Source organism: Melopsittacus undulatus, chromosome 1 (genome assembly GCF_012275295.1).
Source record: "Melopsittacus undulatus isolate bMelUnd1 chromosome 1, bMelUnd1.mat.Z, whole genome shotgun sequence".
In the NCBI taxonomy this organism is placed as follows: domain Eukaryota; kingdom Metazoa; phylum Chordata; class Aves; order Psittaciformes; family Psittaculidae; genus Melopsittacus; species Melopsittacus undulatus.
Genome location: NC_047527.1, coordinates 84,538,940 through 84,554,307, shown reverse-complemented (window position 1 = coordinate 84,554,307; position 15,368 = coordinate 84,538,940). Strand labels below are relative to the sequence as shown.

Genomic DNA, 15,368 nt, shown 5'->3' with positions numbered 1-15,368 from the left:
TTGCCCCCAGGCTGGACTAGCAAGTGTCCCCAGGGTTTTTTGCCTCCTCCACAGCCGAGCACAGCCCATTCACAGGGCTCCTTTGGGTCACTGTGGCCCAAAGGCAGCGGCTCATGCTCCACGCAGCTGGCCCTTGTGCCCCACATCCGGGGGGCGGCAGCCTTCAGCACTCCCAGGGTGGCCGCTGCGTGGCCCCTGGACTTGCTGCTGTCCTCTGTAGCACTGAGAACCACCCCGAGTCAGGTCTGCCCTGGCCCTTTCTGGCTGGGTTCTTCCACTGCTCTCGCCCCACCACGGCACCACTCCTGCCCCAGTTTTCCTCTCTCACGCTGTGTCGTGGTTTAAATCAAGTCCCCCAACTCCCGGAGAGTTAGGAAGGAGAATCCAAAGAATGTAGCCCCCACGGATTGAGATAAGAACGGTTTAATAGCTAAGGCATAATAGCTAAGGCATAACATAACCACGACACGCTGCAAGGGAGGCCTTTTTCCACATAAACTGAAGGATGTGTCAGCCTGCTGCTGGCTACGCATGTGCATCAGCTTCAGGCTTGTGAGCACCAGCTCTGACAGATTCAGGAAGAGGAAATAAGATCTAAGCTAAACTAGACTGAAATTAACTCAACAGAGATAAATAAAAAAATCTTGATTTATAAATAAAATACTCATCCCACCTGTAACCTCATTTGTGTCTGATTTGTGTCTTTGAAAGTGTTTCTGGTGTTGAAAACCCCTTAGCATTTCAGGTAAATAATGGTCACATCCTTGTACAACTCCTCGTGAGTGCAGGGAATGGAACAGAACGGAACAGAACAGTTATGCTATGTCATCCACATAGTTCTTCAGGACAAGCTCTGAAGTAGGCTTGAGGGGGTATCTGTAGTGCAGGTCCAAAGGGGGGCCAGTCCGAGGCATTGTGGCCTGTGAACACCCTCTGGACCCTGACACAAGCAGACCTGCACTCCTCATGTACTCTCTTGTGAACACATGTGGGGTGCCACTGAAGAGATTGCATTGGGCCAGATGGACTCCTGATGGAGCGCTGCTGTTCCCAGGCTCTTGTGTTTTGTTCTTTTTCTCCAAAAGAAACAACTCAGGCATTTTTAGACACTAATATCAGGGGGAGGAGTAGGGTTGGGAGTGGGGGGAATCACAAGGACATGAGAAGGTATTGCCCACGTAAACAGGATTTGTAACCATTTAGTTCAGAAGCACATCCTGCTTCAGGCTGAGGGCTTGATCTTTGAGCCTCCCTGTTGTCACAGACGTGGTCTTTTGCTATCCTGTGGAAGCCCAAAGAAACTGGATGAACACAGCAGAGTTTCAGAAACCAGTTCACACGTGTTTTTTGCAAACCTGTTCAGATGCTCAAATCATCCAGAGACAATGGCCATCTCTCACCCCCATCAGAAGGCAGAGGCCTCCTTCCCACAGAGTGACAGAGCCCATGCCTGTGGCGGGACACAATTACCCATTCAATCCCTTGCACTAGTGCAGGGCTGGGAAGAAATGGCATCCAGTATTTCCTCAGCATGTTCTGTTTGGGAAAGAAGGCACTAAGGAGAAAAAAAAATGGAAGTTGGCAGAGACCTACAGTGATCATCAAGTCCAGCTGCTCGACCACTTTGGAGCTGGCCAAAAGTTAAAGCATATTAGTAAGGCTGTTGTCCAAATGCCTCTGCAACACTGATGGGCAGAGGGCATTGGTCACCTCTCTAGGAAGCCTCTTCCAGGTTTAGGCCACCCTCTAGGTAAAGAAATGTTTCCTAATGTTCACCCTAAACCTCCCTGGGCACAGCTCTGAACCATTCCCTTACATCCAATCACTGGATGCCAAGGAGAAGAAATCAGCACCTCTCTCTCCATTTCCCCTCCTTGAGGAGAGCTATAGAGGGCAACGAGGTCATCTCTCACCCTCCTTTTCTCCAAAGCAGACAAACCCAGTGTCCTCAGCCGCTCCTCACAGCACAGGCCTTCCAGCCCTGTCACCAGCTTTGCTGCCCTCCTCTGGATGCATTCTAGAACCTTCATGCTCTTCTTAAATGGTGGTGATCCCTTCTTTTCCAGCTAATCACTCTCAGTCTATAAAGCAGTTACAACCTTTGTGTATTGTATTTATAACTGTAATTTTGTTCTCTGAATGCTCCCTCTTTTGTCTGTCTCTTAAACAAGGGGGCCAAGAACTGCACCCGGTACTCAAGGTGAGCCTGCAGCGGTGCAGATTGCAGCAGGAAGTTCACCTCTTCTAAGTGGCAGGTTGTGCTGGTTGGGATGCACCCCAGGATGCAGTTTGCCCTCTTGGCTGCCAGGGCACATTGCTGGCTCACCCTGAGCCCACTGCCTGCCAGCACCTTCAGATCCCTTTCTGCAGGGCTGCTCTCCAGCTGCCTCTCTCCCAGTTTGCACTTTTGTGGCTGGCACTCCTCCATCCTGCGTGCACAATTCAGTGTCTGCTCTTGTTTGGTTTCATACCATTGATGATTGCCCAACACTCCAGTCTGTTGAGATCCCTCTGCAAGACCTCTGGTCTGTCAAGAGAGCCAACAGCACCTCTCAGCTTAACATCATCTGCAGACTTGCCAATGATACATTCAACTCCTGTATCCAGATCATCGATAAGAAGATTGAATAGAAATAGACCTAGAATTGATCCCTGAGGAACACCACTGATGACCACAGTTGCCGGATGTAGCCCCATTCACTACAACACTTGGAGCCCTGCCACGCAGCAATCTGAGACAATTCCACAGACTATCATGAGTCTGCTTTACTTAACAACTGCATTTGTGTTGAATACTCTAATTCACTGTGATTTTTCCTGCAGACCTCAGCATTTAAAAGAGCCCTTTGAATATGCAGTTCTGAAATAGCACTAGTATGCTCACAGTGCTTACTTTCTTCCCATCAGCAAACAACAGGAAAAAGAGAGAGTGTCACCAGAGGTGGAATATTTTTTCCTTTAAAACCAAGTATTTTTCATGTATCTGTGGTTTTGGACACTGCCTACTGCCAAACTGTGCAGGCTGCTCTCTTCTCTGTAACTTCTTGCTATGCCTTCCCACCACCCACTCCACAACATCCAGGAGGTGGTTTAGGGAACTAGGTCATCAGCAAGGAAATCCACTTTACCAAAAATGTTCCTCTCGGTTTATGTCCCAGAGTTCATCGGCCTGTAAGGCAAGCAATAGTGGTGGTGTAGGGGAGGGAACAGAACCACATGAAAGGAAGAAGATAAGGGGAGCAGCATCCTCTTCCTCAGTGGCATTAGGCTGGCTCAGCCATGTCCTAAAACTGCACTCTTAATTTCCTAGTAAAATCAAATGCAAGATAGAAGCAGTAAGTAAGGGTCAGGGTTTACCTATCCTAATGTCAAGTTGTCCAGTGCTTAGACTTAGCATAATAGGTATTTCAAAATAGGAGTTCGACTTCAGTGTCACCATTATCAAAATATTACCCTTATTTTTACTTGCTAGATTAGACTATTCCTCCACCTACTTAATACTGCACAATAGTATAGTTTTCAGTGCTTTTAGTGTTATAAATGGAACAAATATGGGCTGCCATCTAAATACCACTGCTATAGATTTTTTTTACTATTTTTGATGAAAAATAGATGGAACAAGTGTCTCATGGTACCTGGGGCACAAAGAGAGCTGGTTCTTAGAAGTGGGAATGGCTGATGACTGCTTAAAGTTTTATGTAAGCAAGTGTCCAATTCCCAGCCATTGCAGAGTAGGCCTTGTCACAAAAGGTGTTCCATTGCTCTGAAACCCTGTTTTCATTCCGTGGAAGTTTATGAAGAAGTTGGTGAATTTCCTAGCACATACAGGGTTTCCAGCAGGAAAAAAATAAGCAATGGGTCTGCCCTGCTTGAGAACGAGCAAAATTACACCAGAAAAATCTTTCACTTTCTCTGCTTTCTGAGTACAAATACTGAGAGTTCCATCCTGAACCATTACCCCCAATCAATATTTAAAGGAGGTGTTCCACAGGAATACTTTTTTACTCTGATACAATGTGGCATTTCCCTTGGAACCTATAGCAAGCATGGGTAGGTAAATCTAAAAGAGACTGAGGACCCAAGTTTATAATTTTAATGCAGATCCTTACCCTCCTGTCTCCTTCATGTGGGAGAATGTATCCCTCATCTTTAGGGCACTAAAATCATGGGTTTGTTGGAGACATACTACATTAAGTATTAAGTGTTACATACTCAAAACAAGATTTTATATGCAGATGTCTTCAGAGGCCTACAGCTTTTTGGCAAGTATCACATAGCGTATTTCAGGGTAGATGTCATTTTAATGAGGCCTCCTAAAATTAAAACACACCTGAAGATAACACTTCAGGATAAAGCCTAGTGAAAAATGTGTTCGTCTTGCCAGTGGGGATCTTAGTGGGGAGAAAGATCTAATTTTCAAAATAAACTCCACTTAAGGAGAGGAATACCTTCCAAAGAAGAGAATGGTATTGGTTTCATTGTGTCTGATGAAGAAGAGGAATGGATGGTCAGCTTTGAACTCGTAAGTAACTGGGAGACACAGAGGCACTGCAACAAGCCCCATGGCACCAGCTGCTTCAGTGCCCTCTTCATTGACTTCCACAAATGACTTCTGGATGACCTTGGACACAACCAAACCATCTTTCCTAGAAATTCCGGACAAATCAGCTTTTCCCCAGTCAAAAACATTAATCGCTCCCATCTCCTGGAGAATTTTGTTGAGAACATAACTTTCCTCCATCTTGAACTGAGGCAGGTACACCTTCACTTTCAGCGGCTCCATCCTATCTGGGCTGGTCCATTCTGCTAGTTTTTCATATGTCAGGTTGTGTTCAAGCTGCAAGGTGGTATTGACCATAATGAACAGAAAGAAAAAATAATAAGGTTCAGGTTTTCATTCTTATCTTTTGACCACACTGGAAAAAATGTTAAAGTATTGCTCTGTTTGCAGCCCATTATGTATGCTACTAAAGAGAAAAGGAAGTATTACCTGTTCCAGACCAGTAAAATCCTCACAGACTTCAGGAAGAAGAATGAACATGCTCATTTCACTGTCAAAATATAAGAGCTCTATCACTTTCGTTTTGAGTTCCTGTATGATGGCCATGTTAAAATAACCTTCTTGAAACATCATCTGCACTGTCTTCCTCTCATTCTGGAACATATGAAACATACTAAGAGAAAATACAGAAATTATCACCCTGGGTTTAATTGGTTTCAGTATTGAGATAAGAGTTTAGTCCAGAAACATTATTTATACTGGTCATGGGTTTCATGCACTTGTAGCATTGACAAGTTCCTCTCTTTTAACTGTAGCTCCAAGGAAGTTATCCATTTTTGGGCATAAAACCTACTTTTCCATTTCTACTGGTGCCAGATTACTTTACTCACAACTCCCTTAGAATCATATAATCATAGAATAGTTAGGGTTGGAAAGGAACTTAAGATCATCTAGTTCCACCCCCCTGCCATGGGCAGGGACACCTCACACTAAACCATGTCACTGAAGGCTTCATCCAGCCTGGTCTTGAACACTGCCAGGGATGGAGCATTCACAACCTCCCTGGGCAACCCATTTCAGTGCCTCACCACCCTAACAGTAAAGAATTTCTTCCTTATATCCAATCTAAACCTCTGCTGTTTAAGTTTGAACCTGTTATCCCTTGTCCTGTCACTACAGTCCCTAATGAAGAGTCCCCCACCAGCAACCCTGTAGGCCCCCTTCAAATACTGGAAGGCTGCTATGAAACATCTTTCTTTATTCTATCATGTCAAATGAGGAAGCTGATGCATCCTTAGTTGCAAAATCCCCAAGCTAATGTATGTGCTCAGTGACTTTGACTAGGTTCTCAGCTGCATGAGACCCACTTCTGATGTGAATTGATAGAAAGTTACATATCTGGTTATAAAACTGGAGAGAAGATGTAGCTTTCTATTGTTCTAGCTGAAGACCAGGGTTTGTCTTGAGATAACCAAGAGCAGGATGGCTCCCCTCTGTTGTTGCAGGAGACAGTCATCTGATTTCCATCCCCCAGCTGTCTCAGTTCCTGCATATACTGTACCTTGTTCAGATGGAAATATGTTTCCTTAGTGTCTTCTTTCTTAAATTCGACTGCCCACTTTCCTTTAAAATATATAGCACTGACCAGGACAAGTACAGTAGAGGGATCGATAAACCCAGCAGAAAATAGGTCTTTGATTTTACCTTTTAAAATAATGAATTAAGAAGTATTATTGTTTTGTTCAGGCAATCAGATGCACTAGACTTGCTAATTATTTCTGTAAATCTGGAAAGTAGTATAATGCTGTCAGACAAATAACAAAACTTTTATGTATAGCTTTTGAAGCCAGGAACTCAGGGCGTTTTTGTGCTTCTTCCTACTTTTATTTCCTATTTAGCAAAAATCTACTGTTGGAAAAATAGGTGGAAACTGAAATTTAGTCATAATATTGCTACTGGTTTGATTGTAAGCCAAACAACCCACACATATTCTTCTTCACCTTTTGTCTCATTTTCCACCCAAAAGTTAATTTTATCTGTGGCTTCTTCTTCAGTGTATTTAAAATTGACTGGTTCCAGTTCTGATTGGTAGAATTTCTTTGTGGAATCCAAGTATTGCTGGAAAGTACAAATAACATAAGTTTATCACAACATGATGACTTTTATAAGATAGATCATTTCATGACTTCAGAACAATTCCATGTAGTACATCAGCAAGAAGAAAACGGGTAAAACAGGCATATATAATAAATTCATTGAAATAACTCAAGCATTCAGTTTATAGAGAGATATTATTTATTAAAACTAATTCTTGCAGATCCACTTTTCTGTATTTTCCAGCTGTCCTAAGCAGCAGAAATGTTTCAACATGGAAAAAAAAAAGATATCTATCAAAACCTAGTACCTTTCTTTAAGCTTACGTATCATTTTTATACTGCCTGTATTCCCCCAACTACCAAATGAAGGTTACCTTATTTTGAACAAATACCTGGTATTGATAATAACACAATGAGATATATACATGTTTGCATATATATACTATTCTGTGTAGATATATGCATAGTAAAACATAACACTTCTATTAAGTACAAAACTTTTAAATTGCTGGTCACCTTTTTCTGTCTCTGAAAATTTCTCTTTACCCAGAGTGCAAAGTTTTGGATGCCAGATGAAATCTGGACTTGCAAAGAGAAAGGCGGTTGCAAAGATAAAACAGCCCTGTTTCTAGCAATACTCTTATAAATACCTTAAGCCTGTTTTCTTAAGAAAATTATCTGTATGCACTTGCACTGCCTGGGTTGTCAGGAATGTTCTGAAATGGTGCTGAGGCTAGTTGACAAATATCTTAAAGTCTTTCTTCTAAGCCTTGTTTGAAAAAGCAGCAGGAATCAGAGTCCCATATTCACATAGACTCTGAAGGGAAGGTGGAAGAGTGAATAAAATCATCTTATTAGAAACAGATTAGACACTAAGGGAAGAAAAAGGTCTGCTTTTGGTCACAGACCTTTGCTACTTGGATAGAAATGACACAGCAAGTATCAGCTCTGTTAGACACCAGTTGTGCATGTCAAGGATACCTTGTGTTTCTTTTCCCTTTGTACTTTATGATTGAAGAAATCCTGCAGAGCTTGTAACTCCCAGGAGCTGTCAAAATGGACACCATGGCCACTTACCTGGAAGAATGGGTAAGTAATTTCTCCAAAGAGCCTGTTGGCAATGGTGAGAGAGCAGCCTGGTCTGGGTTCACTCACTGCAGCCAACAGAGCCTGAAACTGGGAATGGACTCCTCCATCTTCTTCACACTTCAAATATGAAGACAGAAGTTTCATGGTAGGCTTGAGCTTTCACTATGCAAAACTGGACCTGAGGGTGAATTGCAGCTCTCCCTGTATGAGAAGCCTGACTCCACCCAGATGATACAGGCATTGGATTAAATGCGTCAGGACACAACGTCCAGGTACCCCTGCACCAGATGTACAGAATGACAAAACAATTCCCCTTCAGGGCCACACTAGTCCAAAAGTCTACTGGATTAGAGCCTTGGAGGAGTAAGTTCCTAGGTGCCTTTGGCATGCCCTGGAGACAAACCTTTGCAGGTTAACAAAAGTTACCACGTTTTAGATTGGTACTGCTGGTTTGGTTAGAAACCTGTAATGAGAAGGCTTAGCTGTTGGAATGTGCGATCTCAAGAGGCTGATAAAGAGGTAATAAGCAGGTCTGCAGATCTAGACTGAGTGTGCTCAGCCCTGCTGAGCTTTCTGATTAAGTGATTGTTTGCAAGTAAAAGGGCTGACAAGCCTGCACCTATGGCTTCATCTCAGAGCCGCAACTGTGTCTTACCTTCTCAGAAGGGCATGTGTTTCCTTGGCTTGTACTTCTCAAAACTTCACTGAAATGAAACACCTGAAATGTAAATACTGGGTGAAAACAACGGAGTGACAGTACCTCAAAGCTTAACCAGTGTTGCAAGCCTACCCCAAAACACAGCTAGGCACAGTAAGTCCCATTTGTCCTTGCGAGTAAACATGAAGGTTTGTAGAGAGCGAGTTCATTAAATCTTTGAAATTCTTCTTCTTAAGAAAGAAGACTTTGGGTATCCAGGGAAGAGAGAAGACTGTGTGAAAGGGAACCACCATTTTTGAGCTCTAGCGAGTGGAGAGATACCTCCAAAACACTTTCTTTAGCACTGATATATACATTTCATGATCAATTATTGTAATAATGTTTAGTCTGAAAAGGTTTGGTGTTAGAAATAGCATAGGAGCGGCTATTTTTAGAGGGCCCACTGTGTGCATCACTCCCTTGGATGCTTAGGAACTGTATCAGATGGTACCATTGGCCTCTTGGCTCATATCTTGCCAGCATCCCCTTTTCAGAGCAAAGGAAACCCACCTTCTCAATCTGTTCGAGTGTGTTGCCCCTGGCTCCAAGGACAACCATCCCAAAGGCAGCTGAGAGACTTAGTGGGGAGAAGAAGATGTTCTTGTTTCTTTCTCCTTTGCTCAGCTCTCTGAACAAGTACAGACAGAACTTGGCATTGGCTGCACTGAGAGAGCACATTGTGGCACTGTTTTTGCCTGCAACAAGGGAAACAAAGATTTAGGCTTCTTGTCCTTACACCTGCTAAGCTTAGATGCCTTGGTAGAGCACAGAAAAGTTTTCTGCAGTAAATTGTTCAGCATTTTCTGGAATATTCCTGATTCACCATGTCTGGGATTTCACAGTGAGTCTGAAAACCAGCACCCTGAATGGCAGGAGAAACAGATTTCAGAAACTGTTCTGAGCTCAGCTCTTTCTCCAACTCAAGCAATAGCTGTGACTTTGTCACTTAGCCCTAACTTTGCTGTAACCACAGTTCCAGCTCACTTTATCTTTTTTGCCTCGAGTCCTTAATAAGGCACAGTACTTATTAACTACAACCCTTGATCATACCGCACTCTCTGTCTTTCTCTCTAAAATCTTTGTGTGTATTAATCAGCTCAGTGTGTATTAATATGTCTCACATATTGTGTCCTTCTAAGGCTGGATCCTTAACAAATGTTTGACAGAAAACTGATCTACAGATAGGTTCACTTAGTAAGATTTTCAGCAAAGGCACACTGTGTATTAGTGGAAAGCTATAGTTACATTATTTATTTGATCTGCAGCTTTAATACTTTTCCCAGATATACTTCAGTTACAATCAAAAGTATTACTAGCAGATGATGTTGAATGTTCTGCAAAACTCCTCACATCTTGCAGCTTGGACAGAGTTCCTTTCTTATAAAAGCCTTTTCCCAGTCTCTTAATCCACTAATGATGTAGAAACATCTGATTCATTAGACAGTCAATTCAGTGTTTTAGAGGTTCCACTATTCTAAGTCATTCTTGTTTTGATTCTTACTGTGCTTGAATAACTTTCTGCACAGGTAGGGAAGATACCTTTCTCTCATTACACAAGAAGAATTAAATTATCTGCATAAATATTTAAGAGAAGGAATGGTGTAGAAAGACTGTGATCTCACAAATTACCACTCTGGGTCATGCAGAAGTGGGAAAAGGTTTGGGTTTAATCTTTAGAAACATACCTGGTAAAGCCATTGTACAAATTAAGCTCAGTTCATTCACACAGCCCATACATTTCAGTGTAATCCAAAACATTGCACAGCATTTTGACAACATTCTCACATCCTCAGAAAGTTATGTACCATGTGTACATCACTATATCAATCTTTAGACCTTTCATACTTTTGCCATTGGTAACATAAAGGTTAGAATTAAAGGTCAGAGAGATATTTACCTTCTCCTCAGGACTGACGGTGTCAACTTGACTGTTGAGATTGATGACAGGGCCTCTGGAGCAATGAGATATAAAGCCATTGCCACTCCCAGTGGCAGCATAATTTTTGCTTACGATGAGTCACATTCTTGTCTGTTGCAACCAGTTATTATAAGTATGGGACCTTTTGTGAATCTTGAATTTTTCCTTATCCCTAGGAGATCAGGAAGAAGACACAATTTTAAATGCATACCAAGAGGAAAAAAAAAATCTACCTAATCCTAAGAAAGAATGCAAACTCCTAGACATAAAGGAGATTTCAGGGCGGTTACATGTACAAAAAATAAAGTCTACAAAATTAGATGCTTGTTGCTGTCTGAAGTGTCACCATTGAACGCAAACATATGTCTTTGCTATAGAAATTAATTATTAACACCTCTGCAGATGGCACAGTAGCAAAGGAAACAAAAATATAGAAGTATCTATTTGGCCAATTGTGACATAAGGCAGTGGTCCCAGAATTAAAGGTGGGACAATTACTTCTGCCTACTCCAGTTCTGTGCTTCTGAAGACTTCTCTCTTAAAGACCCCTTTTGGAGAGCTTTCCCTACCTGTTTTCTTCCCCAGTTGAAAATGTTGTCCTTAATGGAGAAGAGAAATTCGTCCATTTGTTGCAGAGTTTGTTGTATATCCAACAGCTTGCACAAATAGCAGCTTGCTTTCATTTGTGTGACATCCACTCTTCTAGTGGGTACGTTGCACACAAGGCACATCTGTGCCAAGTGTGTATGTGTGGTATGCTGCCGCTGAGAACTCTGCAGCTGTTGCAGTGATGTGGCACAGATTGTGTGCATTTGTCTCAACCACATTTCATGAGTGAACTAACTCTGGTAGACCTAAGATGCTATGCTTCCTGCTGAGACACTGCAGTTCAGGGCTCCCCATGCATCATCTGCCTTTCCTTACATTTTTCTGATGGAAATATGAGGGTCTTGGTCCTCTCCTGGGAATTCCTAATATTTCTACTGTAAGTGGGAAGACACATGTGGCTCAAAAGGCGAAACATAGAGAAATTATCCCTGTCTGCATAGCCTTCTTTCAAAACCAAAATCCATTCCCACTAACAGATCTCTTAATAACTTTGAACAGATACATTGAGCAAATCTTTGTTCTTTTGCAATTCCATGTAACCATTAATTAGTTCTGTTTGGAAATGACAGAAACATGTGGCTGTGTCCTGGGTTCAGCAGTAGCAGTCATTTTTGATCCTTCTTGGTAGCTGGTGCAGCGCTGTGTTTTGACTTTTGGCCTGGGAACGGTGCTGATAACACCTAAGTTTTTGGTTACTGCTCAAATGTTTACTCTGGCCAAGGTTTTGCTGAGCCTCATGCTCTGCCAGGAGAGGAGGGGAGGCTGGGAGGAAGCAGAGACAGGACACCTGACCCAAACGAGCCAAAGAGTTATTCCATACAATAGCACGTCATGCCCAGGATGTAATCGAGAGTTACCCGGAAGGGCTAGTGCTTGGGGGGTTGGTGGAGGTATCGGTCGGTGCTCGGTTAGGCAGGGTGGGATGAGTTATTGGTAGGTGGGTGGTGAGGTGCTGTATTCTCTTCACTTGTTATTTGCTCTATCATTATTATTATTATTATTATTGGTGGTAGCAGTAGTGATTTGTGTTTTACCTTAGTTATTAAACTGTTCTTATCTCAACCCGTGGGGGCTACATTCTTTGGATTCTCCTCCCCAGCTCTTCAGGAGTTGGGGGGAGTGAGTGAACGAGCTGTGTGGCTGGGTTTAAACCATGACAGGCTGGAAGGAGCCTTGAGACTGCCTGTTGCACCTGCTGCCCTAAGGCAGGATCAAAGATGTCTCCATTACAGTTGATAGGTGTTTGTTGAGCCTGATTTTAGAAGCTTCTAGACAAGGAGTTTCCAAATCTCTGTTAAGTTTGGTTGCTTCCTTATCCCTGGAGTTTTAACTCATCTCTGTCCTAAATCATCCTGACTGTAAATTAGAACAGTCACATCTAGACATTTTCAAACTTTGACATACATTAACTGGCCAAGTCATGCAAATACTCATTAGACAATTTATTCTTTGCACAAGATATAGTGTTTGGGAGTGTTTCTCAGGTTGTAAAATGTAATTATTGTAGATGTACTCATGACCAAGAACTTATGGCTACACTAATCACAGTACCCAAAACATTGTGGGTATTGTTAGTTACTGAGCTACTTCAACAAGTTATGGACTTGGAAACCTGAAACGCCCTTTGGGGCTGCTCAGCCCTGTAGAACATTGCATAATTTTCACAGTTCTGAGGAGAAATATATTGCTTTTCACTATCAGACTGGATGCTAAAAGTAATTGTTCTTCCCATGACAGTCCTTGTGGTCTGATTTCCATAGCTAGTTATATTATGCAGTTGCTTCGTAGTCTGATATATTATTAGCATAAAAGTTTGGAGTTGTCCTTGCCAGTCCTTACAGCTAGTGACATCAGATGTATTGAGGTCCACAAATGGAGCGTGATAACCAATATTGCTCACATACGGTCAGTGACTAATTTTGAAAACAAAATAAAATTGGGAAATACCCTTCCCAAGCAGCCAAGCCCTGTGAAGAACTGGAAGGTGTATAATTTGAAAACACAGGATCAAATTCTCAATCAGTGTAAACTGGTTCATCTCCAGAGAAGGTGTGAAAAGAGAATATGTTTCCATGGAAAAAGGGCTCTTCTTCAAGTCATGGAATAATGTGGATGTGCAAATGGTATGTTTTCCCCATCCTGTCATGGAATTTGTATAATATATCATTTCATCATTCTACAATTCAAGTTCCTTATTTACATGCCTGGGATGACCAAGGACTACCAAACTGTCCTGAAAAGAAAGCTCTCTACATCTTCACCCCATTTCTGCTTTCTCTCAGCTGCACTGACTTCTACCATTGATAAAGCTGTTGCTCTCAAATTATCCCAGATAAAATTTGACAGTTTGACAGCCTCTTCATTTCTGGCTGGCCTGTAAACCAGATACATCACCTTGTGAATACCAGATACTTGTATCCCAGCTGGTTGTAAACATTTATGTGTAATCTAATGTAGAACCTGTGACCAGTATTACTTACTAACAACCTTCATAAAATAAGATACTTTTACTACACAGAATAAAACATTAGAAAAACAGCAGACTTTAATGCAATATGCTTCCATGAACCATTATTTTATGCATAATATGCAAAGTAGTCCCTGCTATTTTGGTCTTGCATGCTTTTTGGATGTGAACGAGAATGTCTTGGCAGAACATGTTGTCCAGTAGTATTTGACCTGGGACACCCATGTGAAATCTATTCACTCAGAGAAGCATCTTACACTGTTCCAGATGAAGGCAGGTATCTAACAACATAATGCTGATGAAAGGACATTGAGGATGTTTGGGAAATCATGATGCAACATTTCTCATGCAACTATCTATTTGTGGGCCAGTGGAACAGTGTCCCTGTGGTATAGCAGCAGACACAACCACTGATACTGCTGGTGGAAAGTACCATTTAACTGTTTTCCTAAACCTTCGTCCTGTGCAAAGTCAGCTTTACCTCAAACCGCAGGAGGTAAACAGGAGCTGGAACAGCATAATATTTGTGGGGTGACTTCAAAGCTCTGATCCTGACAACAAGCTTTCTCATTTAAGAGTGGGGAAAGCCTCTAACTACATCTCATCTGCAGAGCTGCAGTTTACTATATTTGAGATGTGGCTCTTTTTTTTTTTTCCCCCTGTATTTGGAAACCAGCTACAGGATGTATTCATAAATACATTCTCCTTTTGTCTGTCCAGCTGCTACATGGAGAGATACAGCAGTGTGAGTTCATTTCATGAGACTTCATGGTGGGTCTTATTTCTTTCTGGTATGCTCAGGTGTCTGACACACTCAGCTAGAGACTCCGGGCTGAATTCTGTTCTCAGGCATGAGTGTAAAACTATTGTAACTGCCCCAGTATCAGATGACCAATATTTAATAGCTTAGAAATGGATAATGTATAAGTGCAGAAATTTGTATAGGCAGAAGAGACCAGAATTAGACCCAATTTAATTTTGTGATACAGCTTCATTCCCTCTGCCCCACGTGTGAATCCCAACCATCAGGACTGCAGGCTTCAAAACTCTGGAGTTACTAACATTCACTAAAACCTACATGTACTGCGGTACTTCACTCACTCTTGCATAGACAGAAAATGAGCTTTGCTATGCAGAGGCAAACTGCACACTTAGAAAACAAGTGTTAGATTACCACTGGAAATCAGTGAAGACAAATGTAATGATTCAAAGCCTTACCTGAAGGGGGGTTTGGCACAGAAAATCACTCAGCTCACTATTTCATGTTATACGGTAAAGTGTTACCTGTTCAGTAGGCTCATCACAGATGTCTTCTGGTAGAAGAATGAACATGTTGAGCTCATTCACAGTGTACGGGAGCTCCAGCACTGTCACTTGCTCTTCTTGCCTCATGGCTAGTTTTTGCTCTTCTGTGTGACACAGCATTGGTGCTTTCTTGTGCTCTAAAATACATTAGGTCAATCAATAGTCAGAAAAAAAATAGGCAAAATAAAGCAGGTAATAAACCCTATGGCATCAACCTGCTTGAAATATCTACATTGCACACAGTATACACAGTTGGAAACACAGAGCCTTTCTAAGGAAACTCAGCACCACAAACAATGAATTGCTTCGAGGAGTAGGTTTCAGACCATGCTTAGCACTTCATAGCAAAGTGCACCCCACACTCTGACCTGAACAACCACCTCTGGGCAAATCATCCCTTTATTCATACTCTTGCTCTTCCCCTCTTTGCTCCAGTGAGCTCCATGCTCAGTTTCACACCCACAGTTTATTCTCTAAAAGCTGTTCACTCCTTAAACACAATCATATAGTCACAATGTCCTGTTTTTCTTGCAAGAGCTGCTACATGGTTTAGAAGTATTGGTTAACCTTCAGACACTGTACTTCATTGAAGTACATTGTATAAAACCCTTTCTCCTTGTTTGGGTATTGTGTAAAACATGAAGCACACTGCATGAAAATAACAGAGACTAGTGAATTGGACTGCC

The 15,368-nt window shown here is 42.1% G+C and overlaps 1 protein-coding gene across 4 annotated transcripts; it reads right to left on the bottom strand.

The window, feature by feature from the left end:
- Positions 1-405: 405 nt before the first annotated feature.
- On the bottom strand, positions 406-10,420 carry LOC101868830 (serpin B4-like). 4 transcript variants are annotated; one of them, XM_031049678.2, is made up of 9 exons: positions 10,281-10,420; positions 8,894-9,078; positions 8,342-8,404; positions 7,675-7,803; positions 6,502-6,619; positions 6,063-6,205; positions 4,991-5,155; positions 4,449-4,837; positions 406-1,536 (listed from the first exon to the last, which is right to left on the bottom strand). In XM_031049678.2, exons 2-9 carry the CDS (start codon positions 9,059-9,061, stop codon positions 1,527-1,529), a joined length of 1,185 nt encoding a protein of 394 aa, XP_030905538.2. In that variant the 5' UTR covers positions 9,062-9,078; positions 10,281-10,420; the 3' UTR covers positions 406-1,526. The 4 variants fall into 4 exon arrangements, with proteins under 4 accessions (XP_030905538.2, XP_033920450.1, XP_030905536.2 ...); XM_034064559.1 differs by lacking the exon at positions 406-1,536 and adding an exon at positions 2,114-2,527; XM_031049676.2 differs by lacking the exon at positions 406-1,536 and adding an exon at positions 2,745-3,306.
- Between the last annotated feature and the right edge of the window lie 4,948 nt (positions 10,421-15,368).